A 24,588-nucleotide genomic window follows, 5' to 3' on the forward strand; every position below is an offset into this window, starting at 1 on the left:
GGTTGTTGGCCAAGATCTCGCGATACATGGCCCCATCCATCCTCCCCTCAATACGGTGCAGTCGTCCTGTCCCCTTTGCAGAAAAGCATCCCCAAAGAATGATGTTTCCACCTCCATGCTTCACGGTTGGGATGGTGTTCTTGGGGTTGTACTCATCATTACTGTGAAATGCTTACTTACAGACCTTAACCAACAGTGCATTTATTTTTAATAAAAAAGTAGAATAAAACAAACAAAAAAGATGGGGTGGGGGGGTGGGGGGGCAGTGCAAATAGTCTGGGTAGCCATGATTAGCTGTTCATTGATGCCCCACGAGGTGAGATCTTGCATGGAGCCCCAGAACGAGGGTGATTGACCGTCATCTTGAACTTCTTCCATTTTCTAATAATTGCGCCAACAGTTGTTGCCTTCTCACCAAGCTGCTTGCCTATTGTCCTGTAGCCCATCCCAGCCTTGTGCAGGTCTACAATTTTGTCCCTGATGTCCTTACACAGCTCTCTGGTCCTGGCCATTGTGGAGAGGTTGGAGTCTGTTTGATTGAGTGTGTGGACAGGTGTCTTTTATACAGGTCACGAGTTCAAACAGGTGCAGTTAATACAGGTAATGAGTGGAGAACAGGAGGGCTACTTAAAGAAAAACTAACAGGTCTGTGAGAGCCAGAATTCTTACTGGTTGGTAGGTGATCAAATACTTATGTCATGCAATAAAATGCAAATTAATTACTTAAAAATCATACAATGTGATTTTCTGGATTTTCTGGATTTTTTTAGATTCCGTCTCTCACAGTTAAAGTGTACCTTTGATAAAAATTACAGACCTCTACATGCTTTGGAAGTTGGAAAACCTGCAAAATTGGCAGTGTATCAAATACTTGTTCTCCCCACTGTATATGCATGTATGTATGTATATGTATGTATGTATGTATGTATGTATGTATGTATGTATGTATATATATATATATATATATATATATATATATATATTTGCGAGAGAAAAAAACATATAGGGGATTGGAAGTGATGCAGACAATTACATTGATGGAAGTTACAATCTATCTGAAATGTTAAAGCTGATTTACCCCCTAAAAAAATATATATTTATATTTCATTTGTTTACTCTGTTTATTATATAAATCCATTTTGATGTCTGATCATCATGCTATTTTACTCAAGAGAGCTCAAATAAATTCAAGCTACTGGTGTCCAAACACCACATTTGTAATGAAAAGCACATCTTAGCTACACATTCTCTGTACATCTTGTTGACAAACTGCTCACAATATGATGCCTCTCTGTAACGCAAAAAAATCCAAACCCCTATAAAGCACATCCTTAGTCAGCTAGGGTTCCAAAGGGGGAGTTAGTTATACTACTGGACATTTTCTAAGTTTACCAGTAAACTATCAGAATTGTGGTATCTTCAAGAGGATTTTATGTAATCTATCACAAGACATCTAGTGGTCCTTTTGGGTACTTCAGATTATCACATATGTTTGTAATTATCTTTTGCCCTCTCTCTATATTAAATATTTGAATAAGACAACAACAAAAAATAGAATGACAAAGCTGTAAAACATCAACTTAGTGAATACCATTGGTGTTTAATTTGAGAATTTCAGCATGAAATATCCATGAAATATCCTTTATATTTTGTTTTACACACTTTTATTTATTTTACTATGTCAATATGTATTTGTTGTCAAAGTTTTGCCATCAAACTGGTGGCAGTTGTGAAAAAAGTAAATAGTTGGACGAGTTGCAGAGGTAATTAAAAATAATAGCATTGTTGATTAGATGCTTTTTTCATTAATTAGGCTATTTTATCTTGAACCATATGGTTTATCTACTAGAAATTCATGGACAATATGGAAACAGATCAAAAAAATAATTGCTATACATGAATATATATTTAAAAAAAAATCAAGTATAAATTACCAAAGTTACGATAGGTTGCCATAGATTTTCTATTAATTACCAAAATCACTGACGATTACGGTAACTTTAGTAAATTACCGGTAGCTTTGCAACCCTATCGTCAGCACTTCACTAGGCCTGTGTTTGACACTAACTAAACTGAGTGTAGGCCAGGTCTTGCGTGACTAGGGGAGACAGGCAATGTTGTCAGTGCTGTGCTGTTGAGGAGTGCAGGGGAGCAAGGGAGATGCCAAGGAGGGTAGGGGTTAACAGAGAGAGAGAATGCCAACTGCTCTGTTTGTTTGTGAAGAACACTCCTCTCAGCTGGGAATTCTGCAGGCTTTTTTCACAGGGACTTGTTTTGCAAGGGAACAAAGCTGAAACCATGGCGGCATTTATCCCCCAAAGCTTTTTCAAAATAATTAATCAAATGAATACTCACGACTTCTGTGGTACAGACTTGGTTGCAGGCTTGTTACCGGGAACATTGCACCGCTCTGCAAAATAATTTACATTTAAATGTCAGAGTGCTGGTTTTGATTAAACCCTGACCAACAGCTAGCTTATTATCAATTTAGCTTTTGTTGCAATATGTCACACAGCATAACATTTCTCCCTAAATGGACAGGGCTCCAGTTGTTTCATGGCATAATGGCCTTCCATCTATTTACATCATTTTAGACTGACTAAATCGAAATGTGTGTGTAGGAAAAATGTAAAGCAGACTTACTTTGTCCAGCGTATCCTGAGGGTAAGTGTTGTGACTCCTAAGCAGAGAGAGAGAGAGAGAGAGAGAGAGAGAGAGAGAGAGAGAGAGAGAGAGAGAAAGAAGACAAGAGTGCATCAAATACATTAGCACACACTGAGGTGATACAGGAGAACAAATGGGAGGGAAATAGCTCATCTGATGGACTTAATTGATTTTACACTAATACAATTAGACAGAGGACACAACTCATGTTTCAGAGTGTGGTGCGTGGACTAAACTAGACAGGAAAATGTCTTAGTTAAAAGATGGCACCATTAAATCAGGATTTGTAGACACAGGCTTATTATTAGGAATGTCAGCCGGGTCAAGCTATGAGATTCAGACCATGTCCTATTAAGACACAAATAAGAGGGCTTTAGCTGCAAAATTAGGCGTCGGGGGATTTGAGGCTAGGGAACGACGGTAGAGAGGAGAGGAAGTGAACGCTAGGAGAGACATACCCCGGGAGTTAGTGGAGGAGAGGATGAATGGTCTGAAGGACACTGGATTATCCTATAGCTAAATCACACTCTATTACAGTGCAGCTGAAGTGCTGACAGGAGTTTGTCCTCAAAAAGTCCATCCTGCGGGCACATGTAGCCAGACAAATGAAGTCCTATAGCTATCTGGCCAATAGCAGAGGCTCTTTGCTGTCTCTCCTCTCTGTCTCTTGCTGGGTCCCACGCTCTCTCTTTCTCACTCCCTCTCTCTCTCTCCTTCTCTCTCTGGTGCCATGGGTATCTCACTGGTCCTTTACTGTGACAGAACTTGACAGGCTCTCACTAGGATGACAGCCCTGGGTCCAATTTAATACATCCCCTTTTACTTGATTTGTTTTCCCTTCCGACTGACACATGGATAACGTGATTACTGCTTACCAAACAAATAAGTGACAGTAGGAAATTGCTCTCTTGACAAGGACAGTAACCATTCAGAATGCATACATCTCTGTCATTGTGATAATGGTATTAACTAGTGTCAGTATTACTAGCACTTATAACATAGTTGAAGAAGTATTATTGCTGTGCTTGTCAATGAACAGTACAGTGTAAGCCATACTATAGGACTCACCTTGGAGGGAATAGGGAACTTGGTCTGCTCAGCCTTGCCTGGAGTGTGGATGGCAGTCAGGGGAGGAGGCCAGGAGTGGGTCATCTCCTGTAGGGCAGACAGTATTCAAATCAGACATATGACACACACAGACACACAGACACACAGACACACACACACACACACACACACACACACACACACACACACACACACACACACACACACACACACACACACACACACACACACACACACACACACACACACACACACACACACACACACACACACACACACACACACACACACACACCCAACCCCCTGCTGGCTTGCCTCGGAAGCTAAGCAGGGTTGGTCCTGGTCGGTCCCTGGATGGGAGACCAGATGCTGCTGGAAGTGGTGTTGGAGGGCCAGTATGAGGCACTCTTCCCTCTGGTCAAAAAATATCCCAATTCCCCAGGGCAGTTGTTTGGGACATTGCCCTGTGTAGGGTGCCGTCTTTCGGATGGGACGTTAAACAGGTGTCCTGACTCTCTGTGGTCACTAAAGATCCCATTGCACTTATTGTAAGAGTAGGGGTGTTAACCCCGGTGTCCTGGCTAAATTCCCAATCTGGCACACCATCATGGCCACCTAATCATCCCCAGCTTCCAACTGACTCATTCCTCTCCCCTGTAACTATTCCCCAGGTCAATGCTGTAAATGAGAATGTGTTCTCAGTCAACTTACATGGTAAAATAAGGGTTAAAATAAGTAACTAAACACACACACTCCAACATACTGTACATGTCACCCACTCCTATACATTCCTTCTCTAAACATGCAAAACAAGCTACACTCACACACTCTGGCTGCATATCTCAACCTGATCACTAGAAATAGACTTCGATTTCGGACATTTGAAAAGGTCCTGAGAACGTTGATATATGCCTACCTCGGTGCAAGAAAAATAAAATAAAAACAACTGCTCAGAACTGGGCGTGAACTCGTGATGCTCGGAGCCAATGAGCGCTACTCGGACCACTATACTACAGCAGTTCACAACGCTCTCAACAAGATATCGTAGTCTATTTTTGACGCATTCATTCTGCATGGTTACAGGGTTAATTCCGCGTGGTTACAGAGTTAAAACAGAAACAACTTAAACGTTAACAGTTTAGGCATTAATTTCGTGTGGTTAAGGCTAGGGCTATGGTTTGGGGAAGGCTTAAAACAAAATAAATAAAAGCAATGCGCTGTTTCCATCAACTATCATCAAGTGTGGTGTAGTGGTGCCTGGAGAAGTGGGTATACTCTAATTTTGACCTAAAGTAATAAATCCCATATTGGTCTTTCAGTCAGGCCAACCCAAGCTGTACTGTGCAAGTGGGCTAATAGGAGAACAAAAAGAAGCCTACTATCGAAACAGATAAATGAGGCTGTCAACTGAGTCAGAAATTCACAGGTTTCTAATTTTATTTAATTTCTTTCAGGTTTTTGCTCTCAAAGTCACACTTTTGTAATAGAAAAACAACAAAATTGGATGTTCTAAGTCCATAACAATGCTTAAACCACATCAGGAGAACAAAAAGAAGCTGGTCGTGGACTACAGGAAACGAAAGGCTGAGCATGCCCCCATTCACATTGATAGGGCTGAAGAAGAACGGGTCGAGAGCTTCAAGTTCCTCTGTGTCAACATCACTAAGGATATATCATGGTCTAAACACACCAACACAGTCGTGAAGAGGGCACGACAACGCCTCTTCCCCCTCAGGAGGCTGAAAGATTTGGCATGGGCCCTCAGATTCTCAAAAAGTTATACAGCTGCACCATTGAGACCATCTTGACTGGCTGCATCACCGCTTGGTATGGCAACTACTTTGCGCTACAAAGGGTAGTGCGTATGGCCCAGGACATCCTCATCTGCGTTCTCCTGTTCTATTGGTTTTCTTTAAACTTTCTTTCATTGTCTAGCAGCCAAAGGCATTATCTTAGTCATAATACCAAGCTGTGATGGTTGTTGCATCTTTAGATCTCTCCTATATCTACATTTCTAATGTATATTTCCATCTCTGTACATGAAACTGCTTGTATGTGCTGTGTGCATTATAGAACAGTGTTTTCCCCAAATTGCATTTTGGAACAGTTGCGCGTAGGCCTACCACCGTGTGCACATTGCTGTGCCTGAAATGTGAAGAAATAATAGTTTAACAACATTTTAAGCTAAACATTCTGATCTGTTCCATCAGCCTTATTAATTGGTATGTTGTATACCTCCACTACACTACTTTGATACCCATTGTGGGGATTAAGAAGTGAGTATAAGCAATGCCCACTGAAAAATATGTGAGTATACGTTGTATCTATGCATATACCCTCCACTAAACTACTGTGTATGTGTGACAGAAGCAGAGAGAGATAGGTTGTGAGCTTGCAGAGTGTGTCGTCTTTCAGTGAGCATATGAGTGACTATGCCCAAGATCACAGCTTGACACACACACTGCATGCATACTGTACATACAGTGCATTCGGAAAGTATTCAGACCCCTTAACTCTTTCCACATTTTGTTACGTTACAGCCTTATTCTAAAATGGATTAAATCGTTTTTTTCCCTCATCAATCTACACACAATACCCCATAATAAAAAAGTTAATATTACATTTACATAAGTATTCAGATCATTTACTCAGTACTTTGTTGAAACACCTTTGGCAGCGATTACAGCCTCACGTCTTCTTGGGTATGACATTACAAGCTTGGCACACCTGTATTTGGGGAGTTTCTCCCATTCTTCTCTGCAGATCCTCTCTAGCTCTGTCAGGTCTCTCCAGAGATGTTTGATCGGGTTCAAGTCCGGGCTCTGGCTGGGCCACTCAAGGACATTCAGAGACTTGTTCCGAAGCCACTCCTGCGTTGTCTTGGCTGTGTGCTTAGGGTTGTTGTCCTGTTGGAAGGTGAACCTTCACCCCAGTCTGAGGTCCTGAGTGCTCTGGAGCAGGTTTTCATCAATTACCTCTGTTTACTTTGCTCTGTTCATCTTTCCCTCGATCCTGACTAGTCTCCCAGTCCCTGCTGCTTAAAAACATTCCCACAGCATGATACTGCCACCACCATGCTTCACCGTAGGGATGTTGCAAGGTTTCCTACAGACGTGACGCTTGGCATTCAACCGAAAGAGTTCAATCTTGGTTTCATCAGACCAGAGAATCTTGTTTCTCATGGTCTGAGAGTCCTTTTGGTGCCTTTTGGCAAACTCCAAGCGGGCTGTCATGTGCCTTTTACTGAGGAGTAGCTTCCGTCTGACCACTCTACCATAAAGGCCTGATTGGTGGAGTGCTGCAGAGATGGTTGTCCTTCTGGAAGGTTCTCACATCTCCACAGAGGAACTCTGGAGCTCTGTCAGAGTGACCATCGGGTTCTTGGTCACCTCCCTGACCAAGGATCTTCTCCCCCAATTGCACTGTGGGACCTTATATAGACAGGTGTGTGCCTTTCCAAATCATGTCCAATTAATTGAATTTACCACAGGTGGAATTTACCAATCATGTCCAATCAAGTTGTAAAAATATCTCAAGGATGATCAATGGAAATGGTTTTTTATTTTGTATACATTTGCAAACATTTCTAAAAACCTGCTTTCACTTCATTCATACACACACACATCAATTGAGCTTTCTCCTAATTTATTAAATACAGTCCATACACTCTGTCTCACACAACACTTAAAATAACATGATGGCACAATCTGATTTAGGTCTGTTTTGAACTTGGGAGGGTCAAATGAAAATAAACACCTCTGCCTTTAGCTGTCAGACTGAACTTGTGCCGAATACAGATACTCACGTTTCAGAGTAGCATAATGTGTCAAATAAATCTTATGATCTAGAGTATCAAATGAAAACTGTGTACTTGGATATCCCTATGAAGATCAAGACAACATAAGCAATTGGTTTTCGCTGTGTGGTTGAACGCATTTGTCAGAGTAGCAGTTATCAAACCCACTATCCATGTCTGGAAGTAAACAACAACATTCTTGGCTAATAATATTACAATCTCACATACTTAGAAATGTCACTAAGTTCCTTTTAACCTTATTTTCCCCCCAAGAACATCAATATTACTGCCTTCTGGGAAACAGACACGATCCATTAATTTGTGTGAGATGCAGTGAGGGCACTGGGGAGCTTGCTGTACCCTCGCAAGGGTTTGAGGTCCAAATTAAATGTATTAAAAGCAGCCGAGCATGGCTCCCAAACCAAACAGGGCTATCCAAATAAAGCTGAGCAAGTATCACCAACTGTTTAGTCTTGCACCCCTGTGACGACAAGACAGATCATTGGTTAAACCTATGTGTGTTTAAATAAATACACACTAGAATAAAATTCTAAGCCGACCATCTTCTAAAACTCTTTGGTCTAGGGATGAATTGTTTTGAGTCTTTCTTTAAATCTCTGAGGAATGTCCAATCACAATCTGAGTCTGGGTTACTATTATTGTCCTGTGGTGTTATAAAGTCTGTGGTGTAGCCTACAGTACAGTATGCACTTGTCTCTAATGTCATGTGGTTCAACAGATCAACTGCTCCTATTAATGCACTCAGACAGACCCATCACACAGGTGTATGATCTACTGTTGAACTGTCAGCCACAGAGATAAAGATGCAAATGGACAACATCTCTCTATCTAACCATCACAAGCCTTTTCATTTATTTCACACCACTCTCTATCCCTCCATCACGCCATCCCAAATTCCCCAGAGTAACACAGTGACCCTGTTGACTTCATGACATGTTTTAACTACATCTCAATAAGATGAGGAAAGGAAAGTCTGTGTGTGTTGAGAGCCAAGTTTGGGGATCAGGTCATTTATTGAGGTCTGTTGTTTATAATTCTTCTGGTTTATAGAGTTAATTTCCTTGTAAACGTTGGCTTGGCCTCCTCTCTCTCTCTCTCTCTCTCTCTCTCTCTCTCTCTCTCTCTCTCTCTCTCTCTCTCTCTCTCTCTCTCTCTCTCTCTCTCTCCCTCTCCCTCTCTCCCTCTCTCCCTCTCTCCCTCTCTCTCACTCTCTCACTCTTTTGCTCTCCCAATGAATGCTGGGAGTTTTTTTTGGAGTTTGAGAGGTTATGTGGAGGGCTCTGTCCTAACTTATATTCTTGTTTCTTTCCTTGGTCTTTTCTTTCAATTTTTATTTTCTATGGTGGATGGTTAATGCACTGTTTGTTTTAGCAGTACCCACAGTTTTTTTTCCAAAGTTAGGGAGGAAGAGGAAGGTGTTTTAGTTTCCTGGGGTTTGAACGGTCTGGTGTGCGCGATGGCTTCGCAGCCTAGCGCGTAGGAGACGCTGTCATTACGGCATGGATTCAGGTGTGTTCCTGAGAATGGAATTAAGGTGGAGGAGGTTCTGTTCGTGGTCGGTGAACAGGTAGGAGCTGAATTTATACATTCCGCATCAAGAATGAATAAAGCTGTGGTTGTGTTCATGAAAATAGTACATTTGGTGGGTAGGCTCATTGTTAGTGGAATATTTGTAAGCAGTTTGTTGATGCCTATTTCTCCTCTTTCGACCACTTTGACTAGGGTGGTAGTTGCAAATTTGTCTCTGTTTATTATGGATGATCAAGTCAGGAAAGAGCTGAGTCGTTTTGATAAGTTTGCTAGGGGTTTTCGTGTACTGTCGGCAGGTTTTCAGGCATATGCCGTTAAGCATGCTGTTTCGTTCCGGAGGCAAGTGTTCATGTTTCTGAATAACAATGGTTAAATGTGCATTTTAAAGTAAGGCATGGGGAGGGGCTCTACATGAGGTTTGCCAGCACATATAGTCTACGGTGCTTTGAGTGTGGGGATTTGGGGCATAAGAGCTTTGCGTGCCCACATAAAGGCCGTAGACAAGGGGAGGGTACAAGCACCAGTGGGGGAAATCGAGGTCAACGTGCAGGAGGCCATGAGACGCAGGCAGCAGAGGCTGGGCCTAGTCATGCTATAGATGGTGGCATAGATGAGGCTGGGTCTAGTCATGCTATAGATGGTGGTGTAGGTGAGGCTGGGTCTAGTCATGCTATGGATGGTGGTGTAGATGAGGATGGGCCTAGTCATGCTAGAGATGGTGTTGTAGATGAGGCTGGGTCTAGTCATGCTATGGATGGTGGTGTAGCTGAGGCTGTGTCTAGTGGTGTTATGGATGGTGGTGTATACAGTGGTGAAAAAAAGTATTTAGTCAGCCACCAATTGTGCAAGTTCTCCCACTTAAAAAGATGAGAGAGGCCTGTAATTTTCATCATAGGTACACGTCAACTATGACAGACAAAATGAGAATTTTTTTTCCAGAAAATCACATTGTAGGATTTTTAATGAATTTATTTGCAAATTATGGTGGAAAATAAGTATTTGGTCAATAACAAAAGTTACTCAATACTTTGTTATATACCCTTTGTTGGCAATGACACAGGTCAAACGTTTTCTGTAAGTCTTCACAAGGTTTTCACACACTGTTGCTGGTATTTTGGCCCATTCCTCAATGCAGATCTCCTCTAGAGCAGTGATGTTTTGGGGCTGTCGCTGGGCAACACAGACTTTCAACTCCCTCCAAAGATTTTCTATGGGGTTGAGATCTGGAGACTGGCTAGGCCACTCCAGGACCTTGAAATGCTTCTTACGAAGCCACTCCTTTGTTGCCCGGGCGATGTGTTTGGGATCATTGTCATGCTGAAAGACCCAGCCACGTTTCATCTTCAATGCCCTTGCTGATGGAAGGAGGTTTTCACTCAAAATCTCACGATACATGGCCCCATTCATTCTTTCCTTTACACGGATCAGTCGTCCTGATCCCTTTGCAGAAAAACAGCCCCAAAGCATGATGTTTCCACCCCCATGCTTCACAGTAGGTATGGTGTTCTTTGGATGCAACTCAGCATTCTTTGTCCTCCAAACACGACGAGTTGAGTCTTTATCAAAAAGTTCTATTTTGGTTTCATCTGACCATATGACATTCTCCCAATCCTCTTCTGGATCATCCAAATGCACTCTAGCAATCTTCAGACGGGCCTGGACATGTACTGGCTTAAGCAGGGGGACACGTCTGGCACTGCAGGATTTGAGTCCCTGGCGGCGTAGTGTGTTACTGATGGTAGGCTTTGTTACTTTGGTCCCAGCTCTCTGCAGGTCATTCACTAGGTCCCCCCGTGTGGTTCTGGGATTTTTGCTCACCGTTCTTGTGATCATTTTGACCCCACGGGGTGAGATCTTGCGTGGAGCCCCAGATCGAGGGAGATTATCAGTGGTCTTGTATGTCTTCCATTTCCTAATAATTGCTCCCACAGTTGATTTCTTCAAACCAAGCTGCTTACCTATTGCAGATTCAGTCTTCCCAGCCTGGTGCAGGTCTACAATTTTCTGGTGTCCTTTGACAGCTCTTTGGTCTTGGCCATAGTGGAGTTTGGAGTGTGACTGTTTGAGGTTGTGGACAGGTGTCTTTTATACTGATAACAAGTTCAAACAGGTGCCATTAATACAGGTAATGAGTGGAGGACAGAGGAGCCTCTTAAAGAAGAAGTTACAGGTCTGTGAGAGCCAGAAATCTTGCTTGTTTGTAGGTGATCAAATACTTATTTTCCACCATAATTTGCAAATAAATTCATTAAAAATCCTACAATGTGATTTTCTGGATTTTTTCTCCTCAATTTGTCTGTCATAGATGACGTGTACCTATGATGAAAATTACAGGCCTCTCTCATCTTTTTAAGTGGGAGAACTTGCACAATTGGTGGCTGACTAAATACTTTGTTTCCCCACTGTATGCGGCTTGGCCTAGTCAGGTTATGCTAGTGGATGAGGAGAGTATAGTGGGGAAGGATAAGCGACTAAGTGGGGTGGAGGAGGGTGTCAGGTGGAAGAGAAAAAGGGGGAGAAGAAAGGAGGTGGGAGGGGAGAGGCTGGTGTGGTCAAAGGCACCAAGGAACCTTTGCGTGGTGCTGGGGGGAAGGCCCCGACTAGAGAGAAAGGGCAGATGGTCAGGATGGGAGATGGAAATGAGGAGGAAGGTGAGTCTGAGGAAGAGGAAGATGAGGAGGCTTTCTTTTCAGACTCCTCCTCAATGGGTCCAGAGCTGACAGCCAGTCAGGCAGAGCGGTCAAAGTACACGGTGAGGGAACTGTCAAGGTTCATGAATGAGACTAAAGGGAAAAAGAAGGTTAAGCTGTTTTTTGCGATCCGGGAAAGTTTGTAAGATCAGTACAACACGCTATGAAAAATTAGGGGCATGGTGTACTCTCACCCAGGCAACGTTTTAGGTTGAGGAAGTGGGTCACAACCATGTGTAAGGGTCTACCTTCAGATGCTGTTTAGATTAATTGTTTTCTTCTGGCACTGGGGCTTTTTGAGCTTTGCTATTGGTCTCTTTCTTTGCTGGCTTTTCTGCCACTTCTTATGGAAACTCTTCGGGTAATATAAATGGCGCCAGAGATGCGGGAGTCTGTTGGGTGAATATGTAAAACAAAAAAAGGTACAGGTGTTGTTTCTGCAGGAACGCATAGTGATGTGGTGAATGAAGTCGATTGGGGGCTCTGGTGGAAAAGGGCAAGTGTGCTGAGCCATGGAACAAATGTTAGTGCAGGGGTAGCAGTCTTTTTTGCACCAGGTCTGGCCGTAAAAATGTGCTCCTCGAAGGAGGTGTGTAGGGGTAGACTGCTTGTAGTAAAAGCAGAAATTCACAACAGGGGTTTTGTCCTTATAAATGTGTATGCGCCTAACACAGGGAGAGCGAGGGGGCGTCTGTTTGGGTGTCTTAGCCAGGAACTCTCACAGGTAGCGCCTGAGGAGACGCTGGTGGTCGGCGGGGACTGGAACTGTACGATGGATTTGATGAAAGACAGAAATGGGGAGGAGCCTCATTCAGGCTCAGTGGGGGTTTTAAGGGATCAGTTTGACCTATGGATGTTTTGAGAACGAGACATCCCAACACAAGACAATATACATGGGTGAATGTCTTTGGGGTTAGGGTGAGTGCAGCCCGACTCGATCGGTTTTACATGTCCAGGAATCAGAGCAATAGGCTGTTGGGCGCTACCATTCTCCCGGTGGGTTTTTGGGATCACCACATAACCATGGCTCAGCTGTCTATTTCACCAGGGCCTCGGCAGGCATCTTATTGGAAGTTTAATGTAAAGCTCTTAGAAGATGCCACATTTTGCTCAGGTTTTCAGACTTTTTGGGAAATGTGAGGGCAGCGAAGAGAGGAGTATGAGTCTCTGATTCAATGGTGGGATGTGGGAAAAGTCCAAATTCGGCTTTTCTATCAACAGTATACAGCTCTCTCATCCTCAGAGGCTAGGAGAGTATTGGGGGAACTTGAGCGTAGTATCAGTGAATTGGAGGTAGAGCTGGTGGGGCAAGGCAATGTAGGCCTCCAGGCTAATTTAGCTGATTTACGTAGGGACCTGGGCAGTTTTTTCCTGTTTAGAGCAAAGGGAGCACTTGTAAGAGCTAGGTTCTCCATGCTCAAGGAGATGGATGCTCCCAGCTCCTTCTTCTTTGGTTTGGAAAGACAGAGTGGTGAAGCCAAGGGTATGCATTGTCTACGGCTGTCGGATGGGCGGGTGACCTCTGTGGTGGGGGATATGAGGGAGTGGACTGTGGAGTTTTATACTGAGTTGTATAGGGCAGAACTGTGTGATCCTATGTGTGCACAGGTTTTGTTTTCAGAACTCTCTAAGCTCTCTCTGGCACAGAGGGATGAAATGGACATTCCTCTGTTATCCCATGAACTGGCAGAGGCCGTAACCCAGATGCCCCCCGACCGTGCACCGGGGATCGATGGACTCCCAGTGGAGTTTTATAAAAAATTCAGGGGAATAATTGGACTGGACTTCTTTTGCATGTTGCATGAGTGCGTCGGGGTAGGAGAGTTGCCGATGATATGCCGTCTAATGTGAACTTTGGATTGGTCTCTTTAGATCAAGAGAAGGCTTTTGATAGAGTAGACCATGAGTATATGTTTAATATGATGTCTGTGTTTGGGTTTGGGGAAAGGTTTTTGGCCTGTGTGAAGATGTTGTATGCTGGGGCGTCATGTATGGTTAAGGTGGTAGGGGGACTCAGTAGGCCAGTCTGGGTGATGTGGGGCATTAGACAAGGATGCCCTCTATCAGGGTAGTTATATACACTAGCCATTTAGCCTTTTTGGGCCTGCTACGCAGGAGACTGCAGGGAGTGTGCTGGACAGGCATGGGTGTGTTGACAGGCATAGCAGTGTCGGCGTATGCAGATGACATTTCTGTGATGGTCAGGGATGGGCAAGATATGCAGGCACTAGAGACTAGTCTGAAGGTGTACGAGGGAGCGTCGTCAGCTAAGGTGAACTTAGGCAAGAGCAAAGCTCTGTTATGTGGGGCATGGAGGGATAGGGCCCCCCTCTGCTTCCAGCAGGTTTGCAGTGGGGTTGTGAAAAGCTCAACATTTTGGGGGTGTACCTGGGCTCGGAGAGGTGGGTCAGGAAGAACTGGGAGGGGCTGTCACAGGCAGTGGTGTCAAGACTGGCCAGGTGGAAGTGGCTCCTGATAATCAACAACCTGGTGGCATCTTCCCTGTGGCATGAACTGGCTGGCCTCAACCCCCCCCCCCCCGCCGGTCTGCTCGCAGACCTGCAACGCAAGCTGGTGGATTTTTTTTGCTCGGGCCATCACTGGCTGAGGGCGGCAGTGTTGTATATGTCCGTAAACTAAGGAGGACAGGGCCTGGTGGAACTGGAGAGCAGGGTGGCTGCATTCCGACTTAAGGCGGGGCAGAGACTGCTGTACCATACTGATGTCGGCTGGATGTCAGCTGGAGGGTTGGACCGGCAGCTATTCCTCATGAGGCTGGAAGGGCTGAGTACAGCAGGTCTCTCTGATTTTTACTCTGCAGTGCTGAGGGCCTGGCAGCTGCTAAGGCCCACACGAGAAGGGGGTGTGGAGCCTGGGCTGTGGGTGTGGGAGGAGCCTATCTTCCACAACCCAGCCATCCTTTTGAGATCGGTTCAGTCGGCCACCCTGCAGAGGCGACTGATGACAGCGGGTTTACTAAGGCTGGGTGACCTGCGAATGCTGGGAGAGGAGGGGTGGAAAACCCTGGAAGTCCTAGCACAACAAACAGGACTAACATCTCTTAGGCTGTCCAGGAGGCACTGTCTGAGCCGGTAAGGGGGGTGTTTGAGTGGCCAAAGGGGGAGGGCCCACCAATGTTTCCACCACTGCAGGTGACGGCAGAGACTGGGGACTGGCAAGGGGGTCTGGAGGACTTGTTAGATTTTAACACACCGAGCCTGGGGGAGTTTGAGGGGGTGGGAGGTAAAGCCCTCTACAACCTCTGCATTAAGGTAAGGAACATTAGGAGCCTAACAGGAGTGAAGGCACATCAGTGGTAGGGGGTATGTGGGGCGGAGAGTATGGTGGGTTTTAGATGGAGGGGGCTCTACAAACTCACAGTACCAAAGAGGTCAGGGGACCTCTAGTTGAGGGTTCTACATGGAGGCCTGGCCACTAACAGCTAGTTGGCACGGGTTGAACCGGGAGTCGGACAGGGGTGTTTTCTGTATGCACCAGGTTAATGCCATTAATGTCTCTGTTGGAATGTCTGTGTGAGAGGTTGGGGGTGGAGTTTACTGTTGGGATGTTTATAATGGAAAAAGTCAAATGTGTGTTGTTGAATTTTCTGTTTTCTCAGGTTATTTGGATAACAAGGAGGAACAGGGTCAAAGGTGGGGGGATAACAGACCCTTTACTATTATGTAATGGGATGGTCTCTGCATGCCTTAGGGTGGAATTTGAGTTCTATAAAACTATAAAAAGTGTGGAGATGTTTCAGGAGATATGGTGTGTCGGGGGGGGGGGGCGGGCTGTCTGTACAGCTGGGGAAGATGGGTTGGATATGCATTTCTGCAGAAATGCGGTTGTAGAAGTGGTGAGGTTTTGGTTATTGTGATGTGTGGTGTTGTTTTGTATCTTGGGGTAGAGGGAAAGGTGAGTATGCAGTACAGGGGATAATTGTTTTTTGTTTTAATGAAATGAGAATGTATCATTAAAGAAAGTTCAAAAGTCAAAAGTCTCTCTCTCTCTCTCTCTATGGAGCGAGTGACATCACCCGGGTCACCTCCCGGACTGGCGAGAGGAGAGCGGGCGGTAGACAGATGAGGTGCTAGGAATATGATCCTGCCACCTCGGCGATAATGTTATATATGAAGTATTACCTTTCAGATGGCCGTGCATTGTGCTATCAGGGTGGAAAGCTACCGCAGGTTATGATGAATCTGCAGCTTTCCTGTTCATCAGCAACGATGAAGGAGAACACATGCCTGCTATTTATAATATACCATACAGACGCACACAAGCACGCAGGCACACGCACACACCACGTGCACAGTGCAGGTTGGCGAGGGAGCCAAAAGCTCACTTTCTAATCAATGTGGATCATTTCCCTAAGTATATACCATATGTTTACGTGGAGTCTTTGATAATGTTTTGATGTGCTAAATATTTTAAATGTTGTCACATTTCTTTCAGGAAAATGATTTGCTATTAAATCGTTAATACCATTGCAAAAATTTATACTTTACTTCTCCACAGAGATAAATCACTATGGGGCTATACTGTTTTGGCAATCTCTCACAAGTGCCCACAATTGAGGTGGAAAAATTATCATGGGATATTGACATCCTCAGCTGACTGGCTTACTATACAAACTACAGGCCATTGAATAATCTGATCCATTGCCATTGGTCACAGAAAGGCACACAGGCTGTCACAACAACAGAGGTTTGAAAGGCAACAGGGCTGAGAGGCCCACCCAGAACAGGCTTCCACTCCCCCCTTGTTATGTTCTATCTGAGAAGAGAGAGAGAAGAGAGAGAGAGAAAAAGAGCAAGAGAAAGAAAGAGAGAGAGAGAGAGAGAGAGAGAGAGAGAGAGAGAGAGAGAGAGAGAGAGAGAGAGAGAGAGAGAGAGAGAGAGAGAGAGAGAGAGAGAGAGAGAGAGAGAGAGAGAGAGAGAGAGCAGGCAGTCAGGCAGGCAGCAGCCAATTCAAAGTGGCAGACTATGTCACGCAGGGAGAAGTACCTGTCATTATTCACGCTGGGCCTGGTGTGTGTGTGTGTGTGTGTGTGCACATTTGCGTGTGTGTGTGCATGCGTGTGTGTGTGCGTGTGTGTGTGCATGCGTGTGTGTGTGTGTGTGTGTGTGTGTGTGTGTGTGTGTGTGTGTGTGTGTGTGTGTGTGTGTGTGTGTGTGTGTGTGTGTGTGTGTGTGTGTGTGTGTGTGTGTGTGTGTGTGTGTGTGTGGCCAGCGTGCTAGCAGGACTTGCTGTCTAAATAAGCCATCTACAGTGTGGAAACAACAATGGCCACCTCGTGTGCTGGTTAATGAATGCATCCATCCCTTGGCTCTGGCTTTTGTTGTTGATTTTTTAGAAACTCATACATCAAGCGTAACACATGGAAGAGCAAGTCTGGAACCCTTCTATTAGAAATAACCATGCAACGCTATCCTTATGAATGTAGTGAAGAAATGCTGTATATTGAATGATATGTACATTCTATAAGTTGTATTATTATAATAGAAAATAAATTACAATGTAATAATTATATTATGTTTGTAAACTTGATAATTGAAATAGATAAAGATACAAAATGTGTGCCTGTGTATGCCACGAATGTTCCTCTCGACGATGAATGTTATCATCTGTAGCTGAGAGGGATGAATCAACAGTTTCTGATCTATCGGTGCTTCACTGGGGAGATAGACTGTGAACCTGAACCATGCAAGAGAATTAACTTTGAAAAGCTGGGTTAGAGACTGTATGAACATAGATAATATTATCCCTTTAAGATATGCACTTTAGAGGTCGGGCACTTTTTAAGTGGTCCATATGATCTGGGTGCTTGTCAATAGCAGAGGATTGGAGCTTGGTATCTGTATCTGTTCCATTAGCTAATTTTCCAAGTATGAAGAGTGTCATTCATAGGCACTTCACATCTTAGACATTCTGATCTTTCAAAAAATGTCTCAGCTGAAATATTGGCTTTTGACGTTTCAGCCAGTGAGTGATGAGTGAGTGAGTAAACTTAGAGAGGCTTGCTAAAGTGGCAGCAGTTGCGGCGGTGGTGTTAGAATCTCCCAGGCTACTCTGCTCCTCTCCTGTGAGTCTGAGTGACTCCTGAGTCACAGCTGTGAGTCACTCCTCTCTCCATGTCTCTCTCCCTGCCTACTGTAGCCAGCAGCGTGGCTTTGAAACCACATGGCAGCGGGGCTCTCACTCTCTCACTCTCTTACGCCTCGCTGGGCACCACCATCATAACTCACTCCACCTGATGGCCATACTGCCAGTTGCCCGGCAACTATTATTTGACATCATCACCCTCCCAGAGGGTTCCCATGTTTGACAGGTCCACATAACTCAGCCGCTCGGTCGTTTGGTCGGGGGAAGTGCGTAGTCCTCCACTGGTTACCGTGATGTCTACTGTACTGCCGTTGCCTGAGGCGGTGGAGAGGCTGCATGGGTTCATGACTGGAGGTCAGTCGTCACGGTGATGCAGTGGCTGGGCTGGTACCAAACACACTGCATCCTCCTTAGCCATACAAGGGTATCAATGAGCGTCCCTGACTCACTGTCATAACTGCTAGTGCGGGTTGACTCATAACCTGCAGTCCCCACGGATATATCCGCAGGCGGGTGGGTTTAGGGTCATTAAATATTGTGTGGGTGAAGGGTGGGTGGGTGGCGGGGTGGTTGCATAAAGAAAAAACAATACCTTACAATACCTTTTTATAAATGTATCATTCTTGTAGAATCTCTATCTATAGGCTACATTTAGGTTTTTCTTTCCTCATTTTAGGCTATCTGGCATTAGTGAGTAAGCCTGAGCTTTAGGGCCTAACTGTACGCGGGCCAAATAGTCTACAAGCCAATCGCCAAATGCTTTTGGGAACTGGGCAGAAAAAGTTAACATTGATCCACGGAGGCAAAAAAGACAATGTCAGAGTTTAACTCAATAAGAGAAAAGCTGCGAAATGAAGAGGGAGGGCCAGAAAAGTAAAGTTTGGGAAAGATGATAGCAGTGCTGGCTATGTTATGTGTGATGATTGTGAGGCGCTATACAAATTCGACAGTCACAAGACGGGGACTTCAAATAGCCCTACGGCATGTCAAGGGAACTGTAGGCTACTGTTCAGATGGGTTAAATGTAAACTGAAATCTGGCATTGACTGTAGGCTATAACCTCTCACATAGCCTTAATATTAACTCCTGCAGGATTTAGCATTACTTACAGTAAAATTATACACCAAATGTAGCTACATTTTGACTCAGGAACAAGAGAGAAATATGATTGATTTATTTCAGCATCTTGAGAGAATGTGAATGTGCAGTTATACAGCATACCATCTGTAGAGGTGCTATCTTTATCAGCATCATAAAATCTGATAGTATTTCAACCACATACAATATGCATCCAAGGCGAGCTGGAATCTTATCAACAACATGTTGGGTCGTTTTCACAACTTTCTATTTCCTTACAACCGGTCAAACTGTCATCTTTCTAGTTTTTTTTGTTGTTGTTGCATTTTCTCCCCTAAACATATTTTCTCCACGAAAGAAGCAGAGATGACAGAGAGAACTTTACCGATGTCAACCAGATTGAAGCATTCATTCTATCGTTTTATGGCATTATTCTGGTGAGCAAGAGTTTATTTAGCAACATATAATGACAGAAGAGAAGCTGCATGTATCTAATTACAAGCAGAAACATTTCTAAATCAGGCAAAAGGAATCCTGCATCCCCTGTCAAAAATTAATTCTGGCGTCTCTGACTGTATCCTACAGCGCATTTTCTATATTAGCGGTTTAGTGTGGGCCTCAGATTTTCACTTTATCACATATAGTCGGGTGGTTGCGGATGGGTAATTAGCAATCGTGGGTGAGTGCGGGTGGACAAACAGCTGACCCGCGCACCACTAATAACCGCCCCCTGCACCAAAGCCCACCCAGCATCTCTATTCACTCTTGCCTCTCACTCTGTGACCTGTATGTCACTCTGGAGCCAATCAGCACCTGCTACAAAGGTCAAAGTTCACCGAAAAGCAAGTCTATATGTTTGCATCTAAAAAGGCAATTCCTTTTTCAGTTCATATGGTCCCAGTGCACATTACATTCAAATTATGTACAGGCTATTAAGCACAGAATTGATTTCTAAATAAAAGAGCGTGCAAGAAGGTCAAAGCGCTTTTCACACAGAGGATCTAAATTTACCTGGCTGCTTTCACCCTTGATGAATTTGACCAGATTTGTATTGGAACACAAGGGCCCATTATAGTAAGATCACAGAGGCTTTTCTCTTTTCTCTCTGCCTGGGAGCCCCAGTCTCTGGATGGAAAAGTGGCTTTGTGTGCAAACAGTAGCTGAGGCGTAACCAGGTGTAATTAACGGAGGCCAGAGAAAGGAAGTGAATCTTACTTACCCGTAGAATCTCCTCCACACAGCTGGAGTCACTGGACAGGCTGACCTGCACACACACAGAAGAAAAAGACTTGTTAGGGAGAGGAAGAAAATACAACAAGAGATTGTTTCAAAGTAGCCAAAAGGTTCTGAGAGCGCTTCTGATGTAATGGGTGAACTGAAGTCCATCTCAACAAAGAATAACACATAAAAGAAAGAAAACCCCCAGAATATTTGATATTTTCATCCACAGACACGGAAAACACATATCCATATTGAGTGGTATTTATTATTCACAGACAGAGAGGACAGATAGGCCTATCTATTCTCAGTTAGAGAGATGACTGCTAGGGGATGACATCACTCTTAATGGCTCACAAAGGGTCTTAGGTAATCAGACAGTACCAGCCAGCCAACAGCTCTCCCTCTCTCACCCCCTCAACCCAGACACACAGCAGACTTGGAGCAGACCAGCACTGGCCAAGACTGGGTCAGATAAATCCTAGGCCTGTAATGGGCCAGCACTTTTTTTATTTTGGAAAACAATACCTCATCTTTTCATCGCATACAGAACGGAGATGCCTGATGTACTCGCAGTAATTGTAATAATGTCAGTATTACAAGTGGAACAATTGACAAGCCATGGTAATGCCATGAGGTCACCATGCAGTCATTGCCAAAGACAGGCTGAACTGATAAAATACTCTAATTCAATTTGCCACCTGGCTCTATACAGTATATAGACCATGTTGGCAAACATGCTAAATGCAGCTCAACAGATAATTACGGAATCTAAGTATAACCTAATACCTCATCACAAACTGATAGAGAGAGTGAGGATTATATTGGATATGGCCAGTTCATGGCACATTTGACCATAGCAGTGAATCTCCAGTAATGCTGTGTGTGTGTGTGTGTGTGTGTGTGTTTGTGTGTGTGTGTGTGTGTGTGCGTTCTTGTGTGTGTGTGTGTGTGTGTGTGTGTGTGTAGGCTACAATACGTACTGTAGTTATGTTATGATGAGATCATGCCACCCACAGAGACACATGGGACCCTGGATGACTGGCTAGCCCTCACACAGTCTCCTCTGCTCTGCTTTACCACTGCTCTGGTAGTGACATCAGCCCACCCCGTGCATGACTGGGGGCATCCTGGCACTGGAAAGGTCAGTGGGTCCGAAGAGAGGGTTAGGGGCGTTGGGTAGGGAGGAGGCGTGGGGTGAGGAGTGATGAAGGGAGCAGAGCTGGGCTTGATCCCCCTCAGGCTGCAGGGAGCTGGGTAGCTACACACAGCAGCATCCCCAAGACACTCCTTATGCCATGGTTGACCTGTCATGTTCCTCCAGCCTCCTTCTACACTACCATCATCTGGCTCTGTTTGACACACTGGTGTGATATGTGCTGCAAAGCTGCTAAACTACATGGAAAGTGTCAGTGGCAATGAGGAGATAAACAAAGAGAAAATATCCTCAGTAAGATTTTGTAGTTGTAAATGATTGTGATTTAATGAATATGCATCTCTGCAAAGTACCAGCTCCTATTTAATTCGGAGTATCAACAGAACTGACACCATGACAGAAAGCAATTATAACACACAAAATGGTAGAACACGTTGTTTAACTATTACATCAAAACGCGAATTAGTAAAACTACTAACATCTATATTTCACTGGTATTCCTCTTCGGTGATATTAGTGTTTGACTGTTTGTGTCTGTGTGTTTATGAATGAGCCATGCTATATAGTTCCAGTACACAGCGGAGGGTGTATGAAGGCATCCTAATTCATTCCAGATCCCACAAGGGGAGATGGAGTCTGTAGGAGCTTTGTAAACAAGCCTCACAGACAGACATAAACGTCCTGTTAGCTCAACCAACAGCACATAATATCCTGTTCCCATAGAAACCAACCAAGTGACTCTAATCAGATGGTTCTCTACCATTGTCCTGGCTCTGTCTAATATCGCTCCGTGGTACAGAAGTACAGGGGCACAGCTTATTACAGCCACACCGGGGTTCATATCCCTGTCACCTGTGGTGAACCCCATTTAGATTCCAGGCGTGACTCTCGGAGGTGCTCTCTGTCTGCCTTGTACCTCTGCCTCGGGAATGAACGCCAAATGTCAAAGATATAAAGAGGAACCCCAGTTCAGTGACAAACGGTTTACACCCACTCTGAGAGGTTTGGGCTTGTCGGGATCAAGTCAGATGTGACATATATCTGAGTTTGTATTGCAGGTATTGCATTTATTGTCATGGTTATGAAGCTGGAGTTAATGGGAGTCGGCTGAGGTAAAACAAAGAGTGTCAGAGGCAGTGGAGCCGGCTGGCTGACATAAATTGTGACATTTCAGATAGCATTTGACAAATGTGATTGAACAGACAATGCATTTCCAATGGATTGAGGAGTGTGTTTACAGACGTTCATTTCTCATATTCCCCAAAGTTATTTTGCAAAATGGCTGGAACAGAATTATCCAGCTGAGATCTTATTTCCTCACTCAGGCAGGGTTCTCTGTGTACCTGCCGTTCCAGTCAGATTGAATGGGCTTACAAATTATTTCTCTGCGATAGACAATTTCCCCATGTGAATAAAAGCTTTGCAAGATGCCCGTGTTCCAGAATAGCGTGGTTCCATGGCCAATGTAAAATAAAAATGAGATACGCTCTTCAGATTCTCTACAGTTCCATGTTAAAAACCATTTGCGTGGACAGTGTATGTACTGTAAAGTGTATGCAGGAGTCTGAAATCATGAGGGACCGAAAAACACAGAAAATCCAATACTGAATATTGAGCAGCTCAGTGTTACAACCGCTTACAACTCACAAGTTTTAATCACACTAAAGCAGTTAATTGTATCTTCACTGTGATGAATTTAACATGCTTGGTGTTTTTCTCACACAGAGATCACTGGAGGTGTCATTAATCTCTCTCCGAGTAATTTTCTGGGCACGACACGGGAGAATGCAAAAAAAGGGGAAAAAGGACAGACATTTCTTTTGTCAGTCACCTCGTTCTGCAGACTGCAGAATGCTTTCAGGGAAAAATAAGACCAATTCCTTTGAATGATGTGCAGATCCAGGGAATATTGCAGAGGCAATTACTGGGGCAGAAATCCGTTTTCTCTGAAATAGCTGTTGAGAAAAGTGTCTGTGCATCAACAACAGATAAGATGTATTAGCCTCATTTTTAAAAACACAGTATCGAAGTCGCAAAAGGCTCTGATGCTCTCGGCAACCACTCAAATTGTGCTTAAAAAGTCGAAGAGCAGCTCCAGGAACAAATAGGTAGATTTGAACATGAGACGAGATTCAGAAGCTCACAGACAGCTTTCTTTCTGTCTATCCTTCTGACAGTGGACGGATGAATAAACAAGGGGAAAAACATGATAGATGACAAAAAAAATAATAAACACAGATAGACAGTCACAGACAGGCACATAGTGCAGTCCGCCCATTTCATGGGCTGACTGATATATAGACACAGATTAATAGATGCATTTATGAGATGGAAAATAAAAAAGGTGGGCTCTTGTTTTCCATTTCAGGTCTTCATACAAAACCCAAGCGGGATATGAGTCAATTTGAGTCAACATCTTTATTAACAATGACAGTTTTTTAGTTTTCTAGTGGGAAAGTTGCACTCATACAGCCGCTATATACAGTGAGGGAAAAAAGTATTTGATCCCCTGCTGATTTTGTACGTTTGCCCACTGACAAAGAAATGATCAGTCTATAATTTTAATGGTAGGTTTATTTGAACCGTGAGAGACAGAATAACAACAAAAATGTTATAAATTGATTTGCATTTTAATGAGGGAAATAAGTATTTGACCCCCTCTCAATCAGAAAGATTTCTGGCTCCCAGGTGTCTTTTATACATGTAACGAGCTGAGATTAGGAGCACACTCTTAAAGGGAGTGCTCCTAATCTCAGCTTGTTACCTGTATAAAAGACACCTGTCCATAGAAGCAATCAATCAGATTCCAAACTCTCCACCATGGCCAAAACCAAAGAGCTCTCCAAGGATGTCATGGACAAGATTGTAGACCTACACAACGCTGGAATGGGCTACAAGACCATCGCCAAGCAGCTTGGTGAGAAGGTGACAACAGTTGGTGCGATTATTCGCAAATGGAAGAAACACAAAATAACTGTCAATCTCCCTCGGCCTGGGGCTCCATGCAAGATCTCACCTCGTGGAGTTGCAATGAGAACGGTGAGGAATCAGCCCAGAACTACACGGGAGGATCTTGTCAATGATCTCAAGGCAGCTGGGACCATAGTCACCAAGAAAACAATTGGTAACACACTACACCGTGAAGGACTGAAATCCTGCAGCACCCGCAAGGTCCCCCTGCTCAAGAAAGCACATATACAGGCCCGGCTGAAGTTTGCCAATGAACATCTGAATGATTCAGAGGAGAACTGGGTGAAAGTGTT

At 44.2% G+C, this 24,588-nt stretch overlaps 1 protein-coding gene across 1 annotated transcript in view; it reads right to left on the reverse strand.

Moving 5' to 3' along the window:
• The window catches only part of LOC121545505 (AF4/FMR2 family member 2), a 200,930-nt gene that overhangs the window by 88,834 nt on the left and 87,508 nt on the right, over positions 1–24,588 (reverse strand). Inside the window, exons 5-8 of the mRNA XM_045206605.1 lie at positions 20,171–20,215; positions 3,733–3,819; positions 2,644–2,680; positions 2,356–2,410 (exon numbers count right to left, since the gene is read on the reverse strand). Of these exons, the coding sequence (XP_045062540.1) occupies positions 2,356–2,410; positions 2,644–2,680; positions 3,733–3,819; positions 20,171–20,215 (224 nt within the window). The remainder of the gene's footprint in view (positions 1–2,355; positions 2,411–2,643; positions 2,681–3,732; positions 3,820–20,170; positions 20,216–24,588) is intronic.

Source organism: Coregonus clupeaformis, chromosome 3, assembly GCF_020615455.1.
Source record: "Coregonus clupeaformis isolate EN_2021a chromosome 3, ASM2061545v1, whole genome shotgun sequence".
NCBI classification, from domain to species: Eukaryota; Metazoa; Chordata; class Actinopteri; order Salmoniformes; family Salmonidae; genus Coregonus; species Coregonus clupeaformis.